The sequence below is a fragment of the Narcine bancroftii genome, chromosome 11 (genome assembly GCF_036971445.1).
Source record: "Narcine bancroftii isolate sNarBan1 chromosome 11, sNarBan1.hap1, whole genome shotgun sequence".
Classification (NCBI taxonomy): Eukaryota; Metazoa; Chordata; class Chondrichthyes; order Torpediniformes; family Narcinidae; genus Narcine; species Narcine bancroftii.
Window position 1 is genome coordinate 67,374,402 of NC_091479.1, and position 22,719 is coordinate 67,397,120.

The 22,719-nt window shown below is 44.1% G+C and overlaps 1 protein-coding gene across 12 annotated transcripts in view; it reads left to right on the plus strand.

The window, feature by feature from the left end:
* Positions 1-22,719, plus strand: part of cnot4b (CCR4-NOT transcription complex, subunit 4b) — a 182,259-nt gene that overhangs the window by 81,850 nt on the left and 77,690 nt on the right. For all 12 annotated transcript variants that reach the window (XM_069903203.1, XM_069903206.1, XM_069903207.1 and 9 more), the window contains 2 exons: positions 9,529-9,726; positions 10,145-10,231. In XM_069903203.1, coding sequence (XP_069759304.1) covers positions 9,529-9,726; positions 10,145-10,231 — 285 coding nt within the window. The remainder of the gene's footprint in view (positions 1-9,528; positions 9,727-10,144; positions 10,232-22,719) is intronic.

Here is a 22,719-nt window from a genome sequence, read left to right on the forward strand (position 1 = left end):
TTTATTTTTATATATAAAATACTTGTCCTGGATATGTATCACTTGTCTTTGTGTTTTATGTCTGGTTGTGTATCTGCATGTTTTGCTCCGGGGACCGGAGAACGCTGATTCGTCAGCTTGTACTTGGACGATCAGATGACAATAAACTTGACTTGAAGAGCCTGGTTGCTGTTTGGGGGAAAGATCTGCTCTTGAACCAAGGTGTGCCGAACTTCAGGATGATGCCATCATGTTTTAAATATTATAATAGTTGTGATCTTCATTCGACTTCAATTTACCACAGTAGATCAGGTAGATACTATCTCACTGGCCCTTCCTTTGCCCTCCATTAGATCACCTGCACCTCAAGAGCAATTACCTGAAGTTGTTGTTCAATGACGACAGTTCATTCAATATAACCTGAGCAAAACATATGATCAAACCAAGGGATTTGGGAGCAATTCATCTCTGCAACTGGATCCTTGAGTTCCTCATCTGCAGACCCAATCAGTATGGATAGGCAATGTCACCTCCTCACTGACCATTTACACAAGCTCTTCAAGACAGTGTGTGGTCCCCTGTTCTATTTCTTAGACACTCATGACTGTATAGCCAAGTTCTGCTTCAAAGCAATCTATTAATTTGTTGGCAACACCACTGTTGGTTGAATAATGGGAAATGAGCCCAAATGCGAGATGGAGATCAGGAATCTGGTTTGGTGATAACAGAACAACAATCGTGCTCTCCACATCAAGATCAAGAAGCTTATTTTAGGAAGGGGAAGTATTGATGGGACATGTGGAGAGTGTTAGAACCTTCGTTCCTTGAAGTCCACATAGTGAAGGACTTCTCTTGGAGGCAATACATGGATGGAATGGTGAAGAAGGTACATTTCTTATTAGCCCAGTGAGATTTGGCCTGTTTTCAAATGTTTTATCAAACTTCTATCTACAGGTGTACTGCGGGAAAATATACTGACTGCATCATGGCCTGGTTTAGTATTTTGAGTGTCCTAGAATGCAAAAGGCTGCAGATGGTAGCAAGTGTGGTAAGGTCCACGACAGACTCTGACCTCCCATCCATTGACGACATTTACGCAAGGCGCTGCCTCAAGAAGGCAGGCAATCAACATCAAAAAGAACCCCCATTACCCTGGTCACAACCTCTTTGCTGCTAACTTTGGGAAGAAGATGCAGAAGCTTTTTGTCCAGAATCTCATGGTTCAAGAACAATTTTATTTTCATGAAATCTATCAGCTTCTTGAAATTCCCCTCACTGCCTTAAACATAAATTACTCTGGCACCACAAAAAAACTGTCTTCACTATTGAAATGCCATCTTTTTATCCTTGCACCTCCAACTGTGAATTTTTTTTTTTTTTGCATTATCTTCCTGTACAACAAGATGATGTATGCTATTTTCATTTGACAAAGTACCTGTTTGGCTGCAGCAAATAAGAATTTCATGCATATGACCTTTGTATTTGTATGTATGACACTGTAGTGCTGGACACAGCCAAGAAAGATTCAGCCACCACATTGAAAGTCGTTAATGACTTTTTATTCAAATTAACGGCAGCATGAGCTCAGTCACCTCGTGCATTGTGACATCAGAATCACTGCCCCAGATGCGTGCTGGGCAGGAGACTTGAGGCAGGGAGAAAACCCTGACAGCGCCATCTTCCCATGGCTGCCCCGCCACATGGCGTTACACGCGGGGTCGGTTTGCCATGAGAGAGAGCACCGCCACACAACCTCCCCCAGAACTGGCTACGTGTCCCGCCGCTTAGGCGGGCAGCCTTAGCGTTTGCGCGTGGCCGTCTGCACCAGCCGTGAAAGGTCTAAATGCGCAGCCTTCAAACGGTCCACGGTGAAAAGTTCATCTTTACCCCCTATGACCAAAGTGAAAGTCCTGCCAGACCGCTGGAGGAACTTGTATTGACTTTCGTACAGGCGTTGTAAAGGTGCCGTATGGGGGCCACGCCGAACAAATACGATTTCCACCGAGTCCAGCTCTTTGGGACAATGTGTCAGCTGGATGCCGTGATGCGGGTCGGGGGGGGCTAGCGAGGCTGGTTTCTTACGGAGATCTGCCAAAATGTTCGTGTGTTCAGACGTGACGTTGGGCTCTGGACTAAAGAACTCATCGGGCAGCGAGAGCAGCGTGCCGTAGACCAGTTCCGCAGAATACGCCTGTAGGTCCTCCTTGGGTGCTGTTCTGATGCCGAGGAAAACCCAGGGCAGTTTGTCTGCCCAGCCTGGGCTGGTGAGGCGAGCCATGAGGGCAGATTTCATATGACGATGAAAACACCAAACCTTTTGCTTATGGGTGGTAGACTGTGGTGTGGTGGACTTTAACCCCCCCCCCCCCCCAGGAGGTTCACCAGCTGAGCCCAGAGCACGGAGGTGAACTGGTTGCCCCTGTCACTGGTGATGAGCGCTGGGACTCCGAACCTAGCGATCCATTGACTGACTAGGTTCCTGGCGCATGTCTCTGCGGAAGCCTCTTTGATGGGAACGGCCTCTGGCTATCTTGTGGTCTGATCGACTATTGTGAGAAGGTAGCGTGCTTCTCTGGACACCAGCAGGGGGCCTACAATGTCAACGTGGATGTGCTAAAATCTTCGCATCGCCAGGTCGTATTGCTGAATTGGGGCCAGCGTATGCCAGTGGACCTTGGAGGCCTGGCACCTGGTGCAGTTCCTCGCCATCTTGGCCACCTCCTTTTTGAGCATGTGCCACACAAACCACTCTGCCACCATTCGCATGGAAATCTTCACTGAGGGATGGGCTAGATCGTGGACTAAGCTGAAAACCCTCAACCTCCACTGCGGTGGGACTACTGGGCACAGCGAGCCAGTGGTGACATCGCAGAGCAGCGTGTCCGGGCTGTTGGGTAACTAAAAGTCCTGGAGCTCAAGGCCAGAGATGGTGGTCTGAGGAATCTGTGTCTCTGTATTCAACTTCTGGGTCTGTGCCAACTGTGCGTAGTCAAGGTCGGGGGCGAGAGCGTTGATCGCCAGACGAGAGATCGTATCTGCCACGACGTTGTTTTGCTTGCCCTATGCCGGATGTCGGTGGTGAACTCCGACACATAGGAGAGGGTGGTGTTGCTGGCGAGCCAACCACAGATCTTTGGCCATCACGAGTGCCTGTGTAAGGGGCTTGTGGTCCGTGAAAACCGTGAAGGACCTTCCCTCCAGAAAGTATTGAAAGTGCCGGATGGCCAGGTACAACACCAGGAGCTCCCAGTCGAAAGTATTGTATTTGAGGTCCGGCAGGCGCAGCTGTTTGCTAAAAAAGGCCAGTGGGCGCCACTGTTCATTGAGCCACTGCTCGAATACGCCCCCTACTGCTGTGGCTGAGGCATCAGTGTCCTAGAGTTGCGTTGGTGAGGGCCTCCTTTGTTGCATCAAAAGCAGTCTCTGCCTCTTCTGACCAGGTCAGGACTTTCTCCTTAGTGGCGATCAACGCGAACAGCGGTCGCATGGTGCGGGTGGCGCCGGTGATGAACCGATGATAAAAATTCATCATCCCCACGAATCCTGCAGGCCTTTGAGGGTGGTTGGCTTGGGGAACCTCTGGACGGCCGCGATCTTCTCTGGTGCCAGGGCAGCACCTGCTGCCGAGATGGTGTGCCCCAGGAACTGCAGCGTCTGCTTACTGAACTGGCACTTGGCCACGTTGACCGTGAGGCCGAACTACACCAGTCAGGTAAACAGGGTGTGGAGGTGGGCCTTGTGCTCTTCGCGGTTGAAACTGGCGATAAGGATATCGTTCAGGTAGATAAACACAAAGTCCAAGTCCCTACCCACTGCCTCCATGAGGCGCTGAAAAGTCTGGGCCACGTTCTTGAGGCCAAAAGGCATACGCAGGAATTCAGAGGCCAAAGGGGGGTGATGATCGGCGTCTTGCTGATGTCCTCGGGGTGAACCGGGATCTGATGATACCCCCCCCCCCCCCACACCAGATCGACCTTGGAGAAGACTTTCGCGCCGTGGGGATTGGCTGAGAAGTCTTGAATGTGTGGAACCAGGTACCTGTCCAGTGTGGTCGCGTCATTCAAACGCTGGTAATCGCCGCAGGGTCTCCAATCCCCGAAGGATTTGGGGACCATGTAGAGAGGGGATGCCCAGGTGCTGTCCAAGCAATGGACGATCCCCAACTCCTGCAGGCAGTAAACTCCTCCTTTGTCAACTGCAGATTCTCAGGCGGAAGTCGTCTGGGCTTGGTGAGCAGCGGGGGGCCCTGTGTGGAGATATGGTGGAATACCCTTGCTGGGGTAAGATGGCACTGAATCATGGTTGAAGGATGGCAGGGAACTCGTGGAGTACGTTCGAATACTCATCCCTGGAAGTGGTGATGGCGGCGATCTCAGGCCTGCAGGCGTTCGTGGCGTCCAGGTGCTCTGAATGGAAGGTGCGAGAGCTGACCAGCCTCTTGCCTTTCATGTCAACCAACAGTCTGTGTGCCCTCAGGAAGTCGGCCCCTAACAACGCAGTACCCATTGAGGTTAACACGAACTTCCAGCGGAATTTCTCTTTCCTGTTCTAGATCTGCGCCCTGTGGGTACCAAAGGTCTTGATGGTGGAACTGTTGGCTGCCTGCAGGGTGGGACCATGAGATCGGGTGCGTGTCTCGAGGACAGTGTGGGGGGCGGGGGGTAGGATGCTCAGCTCCGCTCCTGTGTCCACCAGGAAACGACAGCCAGTGGACTTGTCAGTAATGTGAAGGGGGCTGTCCACATGGCCAGCCATCGCAGCCATCAACGGTGGCTGGCCAGGTCGTTTCCCCTGGTAGTCACACGGTTGTCGGCACTTATGAGCTTGCGCTCCTCAGTGCTGATGGTAAAAGCACCAGGTGGAATGGTGCTCCTCCAGCTTGTGCTTGGGGGGTTGTTGCAGCCAGCTGGTTCTTGGTTGCGCAACCTGATTGAGGGCTGCTTCATTCTCCCTCTTGGTGCGCCAGAGGGTGTCCGCTCGGACTTCGACTTGGCAGGGATCCGAGAAGTCCTCATCTGCCAGGAGTAGTTGGATGTTCCCGGGCATCTGCTCGAGGAAGATCTGATGGAATAGGAAACAAGGTTTGATCCTGCGCCAGCATCTTGTCCATTAGGGCTGATGGTGTGCTGTCCCCAAGCCCGTCGAGGTGTAGGAGCCAGAAGGCACACTGCTGAGGGGAGAGCCTGAAAGTGTCAAGGAGCAAGTTCTTGAGGGCAGGATATTTATCCTTGGTCGGTGGATTGTGTATTAGATTGTCCAACCTGGCTGCCGTTTCTTCGTCCAGCGCGCTCACGATGTGGTCGAACATCGTGACGTCTACTGAAATGTTCCTCAGTTGAAACTGCGCCTCCACCTGCCCAAGCCACATATGTTGGCGATGGGCTCAGAAGGGGGGCAGTTTGATGGCAACGGCGTTGATCTCTGCCGGATCCATGTTCTTGAGACCAGAGAGGTGTCTGGGCTCAACGGGGGTCACCACTGTAGTGCTGGACACAGCCAAGAAGCACTCAGCCACCACATTGAAAGTCATTAATGACTTTTTATTCAAATTCAGCGTGCGTCCTTTTAAGGACAGCATGAGCTCAGTCACCTCATGCATTGTGACATCATAATCGCTGCCCCAGGTGCGTGCTGGGCAGGAGACGAGGCAGGGAGAAAACCCTGACAGCGCCATCTTCCCATGGCTGCCCCGCCACGAGACATTACACGCAGGACTGGTTCGCCATGAGAGAATGCACCGCCCCAACATAAACATTATACATTGAATCTTTATTATGATTAAAAATCAACTTAGTGGCAGGTGGGAAATGAAAACTCATTATTGACGAAACAATTTGGGCTTCTAGTGATGTTAATATACTTAAAACTTTACTAAGGCCCACGGTGGTGTTATGTTTGCAGTTATTTTGGGACTCGTAACTGAGAAACATGAACATAAACAGCAGCAAGAGTTGGCCTTGTGACCTGTTCCACCATTTCATAAGATTATAGCTGATTGACCGTGGACTCGACTATACTTACCAGACTGTACTCCATAATCCTTAATTCCCCTATTCTTCACAAATCTATGTCTGAATTCATGTAATGAAGTTATGAAAATTTTGTTTAAAAACTGCTTTCAAGCAACAGGCAAACATGGAAATGTGAAAACCTAAACTATTTCCTTTGGAAAAGAAGCTACATGGCCATGGCAACATGTCTTGTATGGGGCACCAGTCTTGACTTGGGGCACCAGTCTTGACTTGGGGCAGCCAATAGGCTAGGAACCCTGCCAACATCCCAAGAATGTAGTGGTTAAAGGATGTTCCTCTAGTGCCTGAGAACTACCTCCTGAGTGACCCTTGTGTTCTGCAGTAATTGAAACAAGGACATATTATACTGAAAGGCCAGAAGTAATAGTGCTATAAAATTTAACAATATTTTCCAATCCGTGCATTTGAGAAGGTATTGGAAAGAATAAAGCTTGATGGACTTCTGCATAATGGAATGAAAGTGTTCCTTGTGTTTTTGGTGAATGATTGCTTATGGATACCAAACCTTTTAACCATCTCCTTTTAGTAAGGCATTTGTACCTGTATGTTGGACAATCTTCTCTGTTGGCCAATAGCTCCACCACCTGATTGTGGCTAACTGTATACTGTATTCAATTGCCCCGCCACGTGACATTACACGCAGGGCCGGTTCGCCATGAGAGAGTGCACCACCACAACATAAACATAATTATACATTGAACCTTTATTATGATTAAGAAGTTGCTCATCAAATATCAACGATACCCATCAAATGTCAGAGGTCAAAATTCACAAATAAATACAATGATATCTGCTATAAGATCAAGGAAGTGGAATTACTTGATTTAAAATGGTGGTGGCACACGTATTGCAAGGCTCAATACCTGGATTTCAAAAAATAGCGTTTATTTTTCTGCTTGTTTCTTGCATGTTTTTTCGATTCGGTTATGCAAACTACTCCTACAGCAGCCAGTTGCTTTTGGTCATTTATTACTGATGCATCACAGATTTGGATTATCCATTCAACTTTACCAACAGCCTCCGGAGCTGGTAAGGCCACTGCATGGAGACCTATGTGCTAGACTAAGGCTACACTGGCCAGCACTATCTAGCATCTTCCTTGCCAATATTCAGTCTCTGATGAACAAGCTGGAATTTGGACCCTCTCACAAAAAAGGCTCATGGATTGCAACGTCTTGTTTTTTTTAAACAGAGGTCTAGCTAAACAGCAGTGTCCCAAACAACATGTTGAAACTGGAAGGACACGTCGTCTTTAGGGCTGACAGAGCAGCAGCCGCAATGGATAAAAATGGGTGGTTTACGCATCTACGCGAGTCGATCATGATGCATTAACTCTACCATTGCTCTGTGGATCTGGAATAGCTGAATATTAATTGCGGACCGTTTTATCAACCACAAGAGTTTACATGTATCATTGCTGTTGCAGCTTGTGTACCACTGGAATACCTGAGCATTAATTGCGCACCGTTTTATCAACCACAAGAGTTTACATGTATCATTGCTGTTGCAGCTTGTGTACCACTGGAATACCTGAGTATTAATTGCGGACCGTTTTATCAACCACAAGAGTTTACATGTATCATTGCTGTCGCAGCTTGTGTGCCACTGGAATACCTGAGCATTAATTGCAGACCGTTTTATCAACCACATGAGTTTACATGTATCATTGCTGTCACAGCTTGTGTACCACTGGAATACCTGAGTATTAATTGCGGACTGTTTTATCAACCACAAGAGTTTACATGTATCATTGCTGTTGCAGCTTGTGTACCACTGGAATACCTGAGCATTAATTGCAGACCGTTTTATCAACCACAAGAGTTTACATGTATCATTGCTGTCGCAGCTTGTGTGCCACTGGAATACCTGAGTATTAATTGCGGACCGTTTTATCAACCACAAGAGTTTACATGTATCGTTGTTGTCATAGCTTGTGTACCACTGGATACTAACGCGAAAGACCTTGGTGCTGTTGAGCCTTTTGTTGCTGGGGATTTCAATCATTGCAATCTAAGTATGGTACCTTGAAGATTTTAACAAAATATATCATGCACCACAAGGGGAAATAAAACCCTAGATCATGTCTGTACAAATGTGGTTGATGCTTGCAAAGCCACTACCCACTCCCACCTGAAACAGTCCAACTATCTTTCATTGTTTCTATTTCCCAAGTGTCATCATTGTTCAGGTGATGGACAATCAAGTGCCTCTTCAGCGAAGGCTCCATCTTTGACCTGAGACCAGAGTCAATGTTGAGTTCACGATATGCAAGGGAAAAATACTGAAGTGGTTTCCCATTGCCACCTTCAGTTGCAACATACGTACTGGACTGGTAACCTTGGCCATTGATCATCAGATTCATCTGCCCAGCATTTTTAGTTTTAGTTTTGCAAACATAATTTAGCCTGATTAGAGGGATTGTTGAAAGGGCCCACAGGTCCAACACCTGGCTGCCTGATGTGCCGATAATAACCTGGCCCTTAACATCCAGAAAGCCATTGTGGACATCAGGCATGCTGGGAGCCACACTCACGCCCTTATCTACATCAATAGAACTGTAGTAGAACGTGTATCATGCATCATATTCCTTGGTGTCCACATTTCTGATGGTTTCATCTGGCCCCTGACCACCTCCATCCTGGTCAAAAAGTTGCAACTGCGCCTCTGTTTCCTGAGGAGCATCAAGAATGCTTACCTCGGTCCCAGGATACTGATGAATTTTTACCGGAGTACCTCTGAGAGCATACTCACTTATGGCATTTCAGTGTAGCATGGCAGCTGTCCCATATCTAACCTTAAAGCACTCCAACAGGAGGTGAAAACTATCCAGCAGAATATCAGCGTTGAGAACATCCGTCAGAAATGCTGCCTGGGCAGGGCGAAAAGTATTATTAAGAATGCATCTCACCCTAACAATAGACTTTTTACTCTCCTTCCATCTGGAAGACACTGCAAGAGCACCTGTATTTTTATATTTCACTGTTTGCTAGAGCGCTTGTTTTTATTCACAGTTATTTGTAATCAGTACTGTTTTTGGCACTTCTGGTTGGATGCTAATTGCATTTCATTACCTTTATATCTATACTTGGCACAATGACAATAAAGTTTAATCTTGCCCTGTGATTGTAATTCATCCATGACTTGATCCCATTGATTTAGATTCAGGATTTGCACTCATTCTGTTTTTTCCCACCAGTTACATTGTTGGTGTGACCTAGATATTTCTGTCTTGCCCAACAAATCCACAGTTTATTTTGGGAGTTCATCCTCATTTGTGGGATCATCTAGATAGACTTGGTTACCATGCTATTATGATTTTTGGAGGGGGGAAGATGGAGGAGTCACAAAAAAGATTTCAACAGCACTTTTAACAGAAAATTTTATGTAACAATGCTTTTCAGTGTAATGCTTATCTGCAGAATGTGTTTAGATTAATAAATATTTGCTAAATGTTTGAGGTATCTAAAACATTAGGCTTTCCTTATCATTTACTACATGTCTCTTCCTGCCTCTTCAGCCTTACCCTGAAGATCCTGCAGTCTACAAACCACTCTCTCAGGAGGAACTACAGAGGATAAAAAATGAGAAAAAACAGAAACAAAATGAGCGGAAACAGAAAATCTCAGAGAACCGCAAGCATTTGGCCAGTGTACGCGTTGTACAGAAGAATCTAGTTTTTGTGGTTGGTCTATCACAGCGGTTAGCAGATCCAGAGGTGAGCCAAAGTTTTGCATTTTAATGTAACTGTGGGAAGTTATCTTTAAAGGATGTGGCTCTCTTCCGACTTTGTCATTGAATGTATATTAGATTTGTTGTCATGCTAACCCATCCCTAAGTCCTTTCAGACTAACTCTTGTACAGTTTTTGTGAAGTGGAGGATGTTTGGTTGAGCATGGTCTTCCAGAACTCTGGTGGTCCAGCAGCTCATCAAGTAAAGAAGCTTTATGCTAAGTGATTATTTGTTTGCTATATGAGTAAATTGCATGTACCTCCTTGTTGGTTGGTGTCAGTTGAAAGTTTATGCTGAAAGAATTGGTTTTATACTTTTTTTAAATTAAAGCTGTTGCATAAATTGTCAACTTTTAATCCGTTATCTGAGACTGAAGACTATTTGTGCTTTTTTTTTAAACCAGGTTTTAAAACGACCAGAATACTTTGGAAAGTTTGGTAAAATACATAAAGTTGTCATCAACAACAGTACATCATATGCAGGTTCGCAGGTAAGATTACCCATCTAATGGCTCAATTATCTGTTGATTTTCCCCCTTCACTGTTTTTTTTCCTGTGTTATTTAGTAGTAAAGATGCTTTAACAGGACCAAAGACATTGATGATCATTGTCCCCCCCCTCCCAACTTTGTATCTACAATTGTACAATGCTATGATAGCCCTTTTTTTAGTGTATCTTTGTTCTGACCCTCATTCTTGTGCATTTTTCAAATCTATTCTTGTGCATTTTTCAAATCTATTCTTGTGCATTTTTCAAATCTATTCTTGCTGGTCACTGAAAATTAGTGGAATTCTTGGAGGGATTACGGGTATACCCTGCTTTATGAAATTAGACTGGCAGATCATTTTACTGAGCACTTTTGTTCTGTCTACTGCAATTGCAAGTCCCTCCCAGAGGCCAACTATTTCAGTTCCACGCCCTAATCTCAGACCCACATGTCTGTCCATGGTCTCGCACACTTCCAAACCGAGGCCACATGCAAATTGGAGAAATAATACCTAATATTCCACCTGGTGACAGGTGGCATTAACATCGACCTCTCCAGCTTCCGCTAGGCCCCTTCCCCATCTCTCTCTTTCCCTTTCCCCCTGTCTGCTTTCCTCCAGCTCCCAACCCCCTTCAATCTCCATTCAGAGATCTAATAACGTCACCCCATCAGTTCCCAGCTTTTTTTCTCTTCTGCCTTCCCGCCCTTTTCCATCTATGACCTCTTCCCTGAGGGCCTGTGCCTCTTCCCCCGCCCATCCCCTCACCAGTTTATTCAGATACCTGCTTGCTTTTTGCTCATACCTTGATGAAAACTTTTGCTCAAAACATTGGTTACATATCAAGGAACTCTGCGTGACTTACAAAGTTTCTCCAGCATTTTTGTGTATTGATCTATAGTCTGCAAACTTTCTTATTTAACTTTACCAAATGGTTTGAGAGCATCTTAAGGAGCAAGGTTGACAGAGATAGAGCCTTTCTCTTTTGAGCGATGAAAGGTGACTCAATGTAGGTACAGGTATACCCCACTTTACGAAACTAGAGCAATTGACTTGGGTAAACTTATACCTCTCATTTTGTTCGTTTTAGATAGGTCACAGTGTTTGAGCTACCGAAAGAAAATAGACACACACACACACCAAGAGCAGTTCAGTTTATATAAGTGTAAGAAACAGAAGTACCTTCACAGATTTCGCTCGAGACAAAAATTGAGAACAAAGAACATTTATTGTACAACAGTGCAAAGTTGGGTGCTTCCCCTTACCCTGGGAATACACACACATACTGGCGCTCACCCAACTTTTATACAGTTCATTTCAGTGTAGAGGTACCTTCCCCCCCCCCCCTTAACATTCTTCTGCCTCCTGGATTGGTTTGGCATTGGTAATTTTGTCTGCCTACGTGCAGTTTCTGTAAACTTGAAAGACCATGGTATCCTGTCTGGGTCCCATCTTGTCATTGTCCTTATTCATGAATCTGCCTTTGTCTTTATTCATACATCTCATCCCCCAGGACTTACTACTATATACAGAACTTACTAATTCTATCTATCACTATAAGACCTGTATTCTATTATACTTGCGTAACCCTTCCTCACACTCTTATCAGAATTCATCCCTACTCAAAGCTTACTTAACTTCCTCTAATCTAGTCTAGTATTCCTTATTTCATTCATACTAGCTTTACTTCCTATATTCTATTATCTCTCACAATCCACCCTTTTTCTTTAGCTACGCTTAGTAAATTCTCCACTGGAAGCTTGGTCTTTTTCCCAGCGAGTCAGCAAAGGAACTGCAATCTCAGCATCATATGCAGACGGAGTTTGGGAAACATACATCCTTTGGGTTGTAGTGATCTGACGAAGGGTCCGTTAAATTAAACACTGCACACAAGTCATTAGGCAGGGAAGTATCATGATGGCTAAAAATAACGAGTCCAACTGCTATAAGGGCTGTGTGTATCCACCTCCAGTCACCAGTAAAAAGTTCAACCGCCTGACCATTGTGACCGTTGTTATCAATCGATCTTCCACAAACGCCGCCCTCAGCAGCCAACAAGTAATCGAGAGCCAGGCGGTTTTGATAAGCTGTAGCTCGTATCTGTCGTTGTTCTTCAGCCAATAAATCCAAGGCCGTCGCTGTCTGTTTGGTGATAATCTCCAAAACTGCCTGGAGTCTGATTAAACGGTTTAAATGCCAAACAGCTGTGGTACTCTGGAGCAGCTTGAGCCGTTTACAACTGGAATCCCCCTTATAATGATGGCTTTTAGCCTTCCGAATGTATTCGTGACCCAAAGGATGATTTACAAGATGCCAAGTTGGGGGGGAGCGTTTATTGTTACCTAACCTGTGAGTAGCAGCTTGTCTGCGAGCATTAGCATATATACCCCCTTTATCCCTACTCCAGGTATATGCCTATCATTTTCCCACCATCTTCTTTGTACCATATTCTTAGCACTCATCTCTTTAATATCTGTAGAGGCCAGGACGCAAACCCAATCCACTCCCCTAGGGCAGTTCTGTTTCCCTGGTCCATGTTGGGATCCTAAATTAAACCATACTAAATAAGGTACCCCACTATGAATTCATTCTATACCTGTGCCCTGTTTGCATTCTAAAGGTAAACTTGTCCATTCCTCAAAGTAATTATCACCTCTGCTGCCCCTATTCCAGGAGGACTTAATACATTGTGTACAATTCGGTGGTTTCCCAAAAATTGGGAACCAGCAGAAAAACAATACAGCAAATAATAAAAATAACATTACAGCACTTTTTCCCGGCGTAGCGAAACTTTCAGACCAAAAGGATGCGAGACTGCACGCCAGGTGGAGGGTATATTATCAATGTCTTTAGTTCGTGGATTAGCTTGTTTAATGCGTTGTATGTGAGTCCACCCCTTTTCTTTTGTTCGCACTGCAGTGTCTGTAATCAGAAGTACACAATAAGGGCGGTCCCATATCGGTTTTAGTTTATGGTCTTGCCACGCTTTTACATATACCCAATCACCAGGTTTAACAGAATGAATAGGATAGCCCAGGGGTGGGTTTTGAGCTAATAAACCCTTCTGTCTTAAGTCATACAGAGAAGTAGAAAGTCCTTGTAAATATTTAAATATGTACTGGTCATTAGCCTCAGGGGTAGGGGTATCAGTGTGGAATCCCATGTAAGGAAGACCAAACATCATTTCATATGGTGAGATAGCAAGGTCCTTACGAGGAGCTGTGCAAGTCCTAATTAAAGCTAAGGGTAAGCATTTAATCCAGGAGAGGCCAGTTTCCTCATGAAGTCGAGTGAGTTGATTTTTCAGGGTCTGATTCATCCATTCAACACGGCCTGAACTCTGGGGGTGCCATGGGGTATGTAACTGCCAATCTATTCCCAGGATTTTACACACACCCTGGAGTTCCTGAGAGGTAAAATGTGTACCTCGATCTGAGTCAATGGTTTGAATAATGCCATAACACGGAATAACAGACTCTAGTAATATCTGGATAACAGTGCTAGCATGGTCATTAGGGGTTGGGAAAGCTTTAACCCATCGAGTAAAATGATCCACCATCACCAGGAGGTATTTATAAACCCCTGTCTTAGGTAATTCCATGAAGTCAATCTGTATTCGTTGAAACGGGCATACGGCTATATCGCAACCGCCAGACATTACCTGGCGCATGACTTTCTTATTCACTCACTGACAGATTGGGCACCCCCGAGTACTTTGCTTGGCTATGGTGTATATTCCTGAGCAATTAAAGGACCGTACAAAAGCATCAACAAGTGCCTGTGTTCCCCAATGTGTCTGCTGGTGGAGCTGATCAATAATCTGACGAGCCAAGGCTTTGTTCAGTACTTGGCGTCCCTCTGCCGTCCACCACAACCCATCGGCAGTTTGACGCATTCTCTGGTCTTTCATTTAAACCTCCTCTTCCCGTGAAAAGATGGGAGTCTTTTTAACCTCATGTAGGGTGGGGAGTAACAGCTGCATGTCTATTTTTTCTATGAGTGCAGCCTGTTTGGCAGCTTCATCTGCCCGTCTGTTCCCCTGTGCTTCAGGACTGTCAATAATTTGATGGCCCCGTACATGAACTACAGCTATCTCCTCAGGTAACATAAGAGCATCTAAGGATTGAACAATTAAATTTTCATGGATCAACTTTTGTCCTTTCCCAGTTATCATTCCCCGCTCTTTCCAAATCTTTCCAAAGGTGTACACTACACCAAAAGCATACTTTTAGTCGGTATAGACTGTGCCCACCTTTCCCTCTAAACCCTGGAGAGCTCTACAGAGGGCATATAATTCACAGGATTGTGTCGACCAATGACCGGGAAGATGACCGGCTTCAATCACAACTCCTCCATTCCCATCCACTACACTATACCCGCTATACCGAATGCCGTCAATGCAGCGGGAAGATCGGGAGGATTCACGTGATGGAGTAGTGGCCGGACGGTGAACTCCAGCCCTCTCCAGAAAAGTCGGGAAAAACAAGAGAAAACACAAAGGCACAGAAATAAAAGTTACAGAAAAGTGAGTATAAAGGTGGAAAGAAGATGGCAACAAAAAAAGAAAAGTCGAAAGCAACGGTAAGAAGAGAGGAAGAGAAGACAAAGGAGGAAAAGGTGAAGGCCTTACCTGTCCGAAGAGGCCCGCTGCGGAGACAGAAACCCGCTCCCTCAGGTCGGTAAATAATGGACTACAAAAATGGCTCGCAGAGCCGAGTAAAAGTGCGCAACCGCGCATGAAAAAAAACACACCGACGGGAGGGAGGACCAGCTGGGGAGTCGATCTCCACAGCCGGCAACGACAGCTGCAGAACACCTGCAGCAAGAAGAGACCACAGAAGACAATAGAAACAAGAAAGAAGAGGAGGAAAGGGCAACAAAGAAACAACAGATGGTCAACCCAGAGGAAGAAGAAGAGGAAGAGGAAGAGTACAGTGAAATAGAAGAAGAAAAGAAAGGCAAGGTAAAGGATATACTTGCTCTTATTAAAGGATACATGGAGTCATTTAAAGAATGGCAAACACAGGAATTTAAGGATTTAAGAAAAAGAATAAACAACACAGAAGAGAAAATAAATAAAATGGAGATGACCTTAACAGAAATGGGAAAAAAAATGGACAAGATGGAAGAGCGGGCAGTAGCAGCAGAAATGGAGGTAGAAGACTTAAAAAAGAAATTGGAGAAATCTAATAAAAAAACTAAAGAGACACAAGAACTACTAGCTCAAAAAATAGATACAATGGAAAACCATAACAGAAGAAATAACATAAAAATAGTGGGCCTTAAGGAAGATGAAGAAGGCAAGAATATGAGGGAGTTTATAAAAGAGTGGATCCCTAAGACCCTAGGATGTCCAGAACTACAGCAAGAATTGGAAATAGAAAGGGCACAAAGAGTATTGGCCTCTAAACCACAACCACAACAAAAACCAAGATCTATTGTAGTAAAATTCCTAAGATATACTACAAGAGAAAAGGTACTGGAGAAGACAATGGAAAAAGTGAGAGAGGGCAACAAACCACTGGAGTATAAAGGGCAAAAAATCTTCATTTATCCAGATATAAGTTTTGAACTCCTAAAGAAGAGAAAAGAGTTCAATACAGCAAAGGCGATTTTATGGAAGAAAGGGTATAAATTTATACTAAAGCATCCAGCGGTATTGAAAATATTTATTCCAGGACAACAAAACAGACTATTCTCGGATCCAGAAGCACGAAAATTTGCAGAACAATTACAAAAATAGACTGAGGGATGAAGACGGGTAATGAGAGTTAAAATGATCACGATTGATATGTATGCGGGTAAAGAGGTATAAGAGTGAATAGAGACAATGAGCATACATGAATGTATCTGTACTTAGAGGAAAATATAGATAGTATAGACAAGAATTAATAAGGGAAGGTAATGGAATAGAGAGAATAAGGAGGGAATTAAAAGAGTGACCTTTGTGACATATGAAAAGTGAAATCTTTTCTGGGGGAGGCGGGGTGGGGGGAAATAGCGGTCACTGCAAAATCAGTTGACGCTTGCGAGTGGATTTGCAAATCCAAATGGAGAGGGGAGATGTGGTTGTCCGACAAGGGTTAAAGGACAACTCAGGAGGTGAAGGGGAGATTGGGGATAAATAAGATAGAAATAGGAGAATAAGGAAAATGTTGGATGTTATAGGAATGTTGTCTTATAAAGAGTTGAAAATAAGAAAACAGAAATGGAAAAGGAGGAAAGGTAATGATGGAAAAACGGAAAGAGAAGATAAACAAAATATAAAAGGGCTACGCTGAACTATATGACTTTAAATATTAATGGAATACACAACCAAATTAAAAGGAAGAAACTACCAAATTTAAATGAATAAATGTATTCCATTAGAAAAAAATAACATATAGGTTAAGAAATAATATTGAAATATTCGAACAAGTATAGGAGCCTTACATTAAATACAATAGCGAAAACCTACCGGGGACAAACATTACCTAAGTTGATGGAAGGAGAAGGAAAGAAAAGAATGGACTCAGTAGAATTTCTGGTGTAATTTTGTTGAATGACAACATTGTCTGACTGGCTTAATGCAACCTAGATTGTATACCTAAAATGGATGAGAGGGGGGGTTGGGGGGTGGTTTGGGAGGAAAGGGGGGGGGGGGGGGGGAGAAAAAGTCACTGTATATGTGTGAAAAAGAAATAGTGTATATCATGACTAATGTGATTTATGGTGTGAAAAATAAAAAAAAAAAGAAAAAAAAATGCAGCGGGAAGATCCATCAATAAACCATCTTTCACCCTTCTGTAAAGGTTCATCACTTAAATCATCTCTAATTTTTGTCTGTAAATCTATCACTTCTAAACATACATGCTCTAAATTGTTGGGGACAGTATCAGAATCTGGAGAAACCAAGAAGGTGGCTGGTTTCTGTTCTTTGTTTATAATCAGTGTCAAATCATCCCTATCCATGAGAATCGCTTCATACTTTAAAATTCTAGAATCAGTAAGCCACCTTCCGGCACGTTGTAAGAGAATGGTACGGACTTTGTGAAGGGTGTGAACTATCATCGGGGCACCAAACGTCATCTTTCGTCCTTCCTCGACTAAAATAGCAGTGGCTGCAATTGCTTGCACACATTCTGGCCAACCACGACAAACAGGATCTAAAATTTTTGACAGAAAGGCAACTGGTTGTCTAAAGCCTGCCCTCTCTTGCGTTAATACTCCCATGGCTTCACCGTCTTTCGCATTGGCATATAAGTCAAATGGCTTATTTAGGTCGGCTAAAGCCAAAACTGGGGCACTAATACGACGCTGTTTCACCAAGCAACAAGATCTCCATCCTCAATCGATGGTCAGAACACTTCCAATCCCTTTTCAGTGCTAACCGCTCAGTCCAAGAATCCGCCCTGCTCCAGTTCCCTCAGCAACCCTTTAGGCTAGAGCTGGATGAGGTCCTTACCGGGAAGAGACATATAAGGCAATTGAACAACTGAAAAGTGGCAAAGCAGCAGGTATGGATGGAATCCCCCCTGCCCCCCCCCCCCCCCCCCCCCCCCACCAAGAGGTTTGGAAGGCTGGCGGCAAAGCTCTGCATACCAAACTGCATGATTTTTTTCATGCTCTGCTGGGACCAAGGAAAGCTACCTCAGCACCTTCGTGATGCCATCATCATCACCCTGTACAAAAACAAAGGTGAGAAATCAGACTGCTCAAACTACAGGGGAATCACGCTGCTCTCCATTGCAGGCAAAATCTTCGCTAGGATTCTCCTTAATAGATTAATACCTAGTGTCGCCGAAAATGTTCTCCCAGAATCACAGTGTGGCTTTCGCGTAAACAGAGGAACTACTGACATGGTCTTTGCCCTCAGACAGTTCCAAGAAAAGTGCAGAGAACAAAGCAAAGCACTCTACATCACCTTTGTTGACCTCACCAAAGCCTTTGACACTGTGAGCAGGAAAGGGCTTTGGCAAATACTAGAGCGCCTCGGATGCCCCCCAAAGTTCCTCAACATGGTTATCCAACTGCACGAAAACCAACAAGGTCGGGTCAGATACAGCAATGAGCTCTCCGAACCCTTCTCTATTGACAACGGCGTGAAGCAAGGCTGCGTCCTCGCACCAACCCTCTTTCCTATCTTCTTCAGCATGATGCTGAAACAAGCCATGAAAGACCTCAACAATGAAGATGCTGTTTACATCCGGTACCGCACGGATGGCAGTCTCTTCAATCTGAGGCGCCTGCAAGCTCACACCAAGACACAAGAGCAACTTGTCCGTGAACTACTCTTTGCAGACGATGCCGCTTTAGTTGCCCATTCAGAGCCTGCTCTCCAGCGCTTGACGTCCTGTTTTGCGGAAACTGCCAAAATGTTTGGCCTGGAAGTCAGCCTGAAGAAAACTGAGGTCCTCCATCAGCCAGCTCCCCACCATGACCACCAGCCCCCCCACATCTCCATCGGGCACACTGAACTCAAAACGGTCAACCAGTTTACCTACCTCGGCTGCACCATTTCATGGAAGACTACACAAAAGAGTCTGGAAAAACAACCACCCGAAGAAACACACAAAGATCAGCGTGTACAGAGCCGATGTCATACCCACGCTCCTGTTTGGCTCCGAATCATGGGTCCTCTACCGGCATTACCTACGGCTCCTAGAACGCTTCCATCAGCACTGTCTCCGCTCCATCCTCAACATTCATTGGAATGACTTCATCACCAACATCGAAGTGCTCGAGCTAGCAGAGTCCGCAAGCATCGAATCCATGCTGCTGAAGACCCAACTGCGCTTGGTGGGTCACGTCTCCAGAATGGAGGACCATCGCCTTCCCAAGATAGTGTTATATGGCGAGCTCTCCACTGGCCACCGAGACAGAGGTGCACCAAAGAAGAGGTACAAGGACTGCTTAAAGAAATCTCTTGGTGCCTGCCTCATTTGACCACCGCCAGTGGGCTGATATCGCCTCCAACCGTGCATCTTGGTGCCTCACAGTTCAGCGGGCAGCAACCTCCTTTGAAGTAGACCGCAGAGCCCACCTCACTGACAAAAGACAAAGGAGGAAAAACCCAACACCCAACCCCAACCAACCAATTTTCCCTTGCAACCGCTGCAACCGTGTCTGCCTGTCCCGCATCGGACTTGTCAGTCACCAACAAGCCTGCAGCAGGCGTGGACATACCCCTCCATAAATCTTGGTCCACGAAGCCAAGCCAAAGTGTGGACTGTGTAAGTGGCAAAGAACTTTCCTCAAGGATCAAAATGTAGTTCCTGTAAATTAAAATCAAAATGCCACTGATGCTGGAAATCTAAAGCAAATATGTGCAAAAAAAACTTTTGTCTCCTTTTCAATTCTGACAGAGGGGTCTCCAACTTGAAACATTGACTCTTTTCCACAGATGTGCTTGACCAACTGAGCATTTCCAATGTTTTCTATTTTTGTTGTAGTTCTTGACATTAAATTTTTAGAGAGATGGAAGTTTCATCTGCAGACAGGAGGCTGAGGGGATGATTTAGATGAGAACAAAATGTGAGGGGGAGGGTGGGACAAAGAAGGTGAATGGTGTCGTAGGAGGGTAGGGAGAAAGGAAAATATTACTGTATTTAAGTAGTATTAGATTTGGAAGTGTTGATGTACAATGAGACTTGGCTGCTAAGGAATTTGCACATTCTCCCTGTGTACTTGTTGGGGGGGGGGGGGGGGCGGTGTAGTTCTTTGGGCAGCACAGACTAATGGGCCAAAACGACATATTACCACGCTGAACAATTTAATAAATAAATAATGGGCATGTTGTCCTTTGAGTTCAGGAGCTTAACTGTTGAGTTATAATTGTACAGAGCATAAATGCATACACACCTGGAGTATGTAGTCAGAAGTACAGATGGGGAGCAGTGAGCATGGTATGTATTTACATGCCATGGAGGAAAATGTATGCATTGAATAGTCACCAGACAGAATGACTGCTATAAGAGACAGGATGAGATTAGTGCATTTTGTATTTGTTGCTGTTTAGAAAAATGAGGTAATCTATTTGAGACAAAATATTTTTCACAGGGCTAGACAAACTGGTTATGATGAGGGTGTTTTCCCAGGTTGGGGTGTTCCAGAGGAAGAAGGTCACAGTTACAGGATATAGGGTAATATTTTTAGCACTGAAATCTCTCATCTCAGTGAATAACTAAAATCATTGAAATTTCATCAATAAAATAAAAACTTTTCTAGATCCAAAAAGAGGCATTGGGAGAGCATAGTGATATGGTGTCAAATTTTGAATTAGACGATCAGCCATGATTATGTTGAATTGTGAACTAATTCGAAGGGCTGTACGGCATTTCTGTTTCTAAGTGGAATGATGGTGATGCTTGGAAAAGTTAAGGGGCAATTAAAAGTCGATTCTGGTTGAAGGGTGCTTGAAATCCTGGTTTGGTATGGGAAAAGGTCATTGAATTGATTGAAAAAAAATGACTGGATATACTCTAGCCTGGTAGCACATTAAACATTAATTTAGTGTCTTTTTTTCTTCAGATGTTGCTTGGCCATAATTTATGTCATTTTCTATTTTTATTCCAGATTTAAAGGACTATGATTCATGACATTTTACTGAATACAATGAGTGTGTATCATTTGAATCCAGGCAAATTGCTTGCATAAAACCCATTATCCACAATTTAAGCAACTGGGACAAAAAAAAGCAAAAAATAATTAAGTAAAAAAATACAGTTTAATATTGATGCGCCTCTCCATGAGTTCACTAAACACACAACATGCAATCTCAAGCAACTGGAAAATTCACTTATCTGACATCTACCAATTCCAATAGGTGCTGAATACCAGGGATTTTACTATATATCTGTTGAAGTCAATTCCTGTCTGTTTTAAAAACTTAAGTTGGTTCAGTGATGAAAACCAATTTAAGAATCATTTCAATTATGGTACTTTATTCTGGTTGCCCAATTCTAAATTTAAATAACAAGTTGCATATCTTGATTCTTTTAATCCATTTATTTTGAAATCTCAGGTTTGAGACAAAATAATTTGATATAAATTGCTATCAATGTGATCTTGCATAAAATGTCCCTATCAGTGAATCTTCTTCATGAGGAAAAATTGTTGCTTTGCTGGTTAAAAAATCCCCAGAGTAACCTGAGGGACAGAAGTTGTCCCTCAAGTCTCAGTCTTGTAATATATGCTGGCAGAAATGGGTCAAAAGATTGCATGGCATAACATTAACTGAAGAAATGAAAGAATGCAAATATGATTAGATTTATTCTTCTTGAAGAAAGATTTGCTGATGCTCCTTGGGAGTTGGTGTAATTTCTTTTCACTATTGTATCTGAGCTTTCATATATGGGACATAATTTTTTTATAAGGTTGCATATCACATGAGACATGGAAAAGTAGTGAGTGATGAGAACAGCAGAAATGTGTGTCAGTGAGGCCTGGACAGAAATGATGCATGATGACACATGGTAGAAGAAACGCAAAGCAATATCAAGTGAATAAACACTTAAGAAAAATATATTTAATTTAAGGCAGTTGAACAATGTTACAGTGCATTATATTTTTTGTCTGTATAAACCCAATACTGGTGAGTTACAATTCAACATGTAATGCATTCTATTACCTTTTTAATCCACCTTTATGTTTTTGATAAAATTGAAACAAGGTTAGATTATGGGTGGCCATTGAGCCCATTAACTCTGTCGGTTTCTCAAAGCAGTGTGATCAGAGGTCATCACTTTTACTCCATGGGCCTGAAAAGTATTCTCTTTCAAGTGCCTGTCCAATTTGTATTTGAAGATGGCTTCCATGCTATCACTATTGTAAGTAGTAAATTCCAGTGCCTAACACTACAATGCTTTTGAAGAGGAGTATTTCTCATCTATCCCACTTTTATCTTATTGGTCATGTTTTTAAGTCCTAATGCCCTTTCTTGAACCATGATTTTATACCTTAACCAAATTTCTAGTGAATCTCTCTTGGTATGAGGAGGTCGACCTCAACTTGTCTGTAGTATTTTTAAACCCTCAAAGTATGGGCATACTTTTCTTGGAGCACCATCTCTTGGACCCTGAAATTGTGCCCATTGCTCTACTCATTATACACCCACGTCTGTGTGGCCAGGCACAATTCCAATGCCATCTACAAGTTTGCTGATGACACCCCAGTTGTTGACAGAATCACAACGGCAATGAGGAAGCGAACAATAGGGAAATAGATCAGCTCGTTGAATGGTGTAACGACAATAACCTTGCACTCGACGTCAGCAAGACCACTGAAATGTTAGCGGACTTCAGGATGAAGTCAAGGAAACGTGACCCAGCCCTCATCGATGGCTCAATAGTGCAGAGGGTCAAGAACTTCAAATTTCTGGGTATCAACATCTCCGAAAATTTGTCCTGCAGCCTCCACTTTGACGCAATCACAAAAAAGGCTTGCCAGCGGCAAAACTTTGTGAGGTGTCTGAGGAGATTCGCTACGTCACTGAAGACTCTTGTAAACTTCTACAG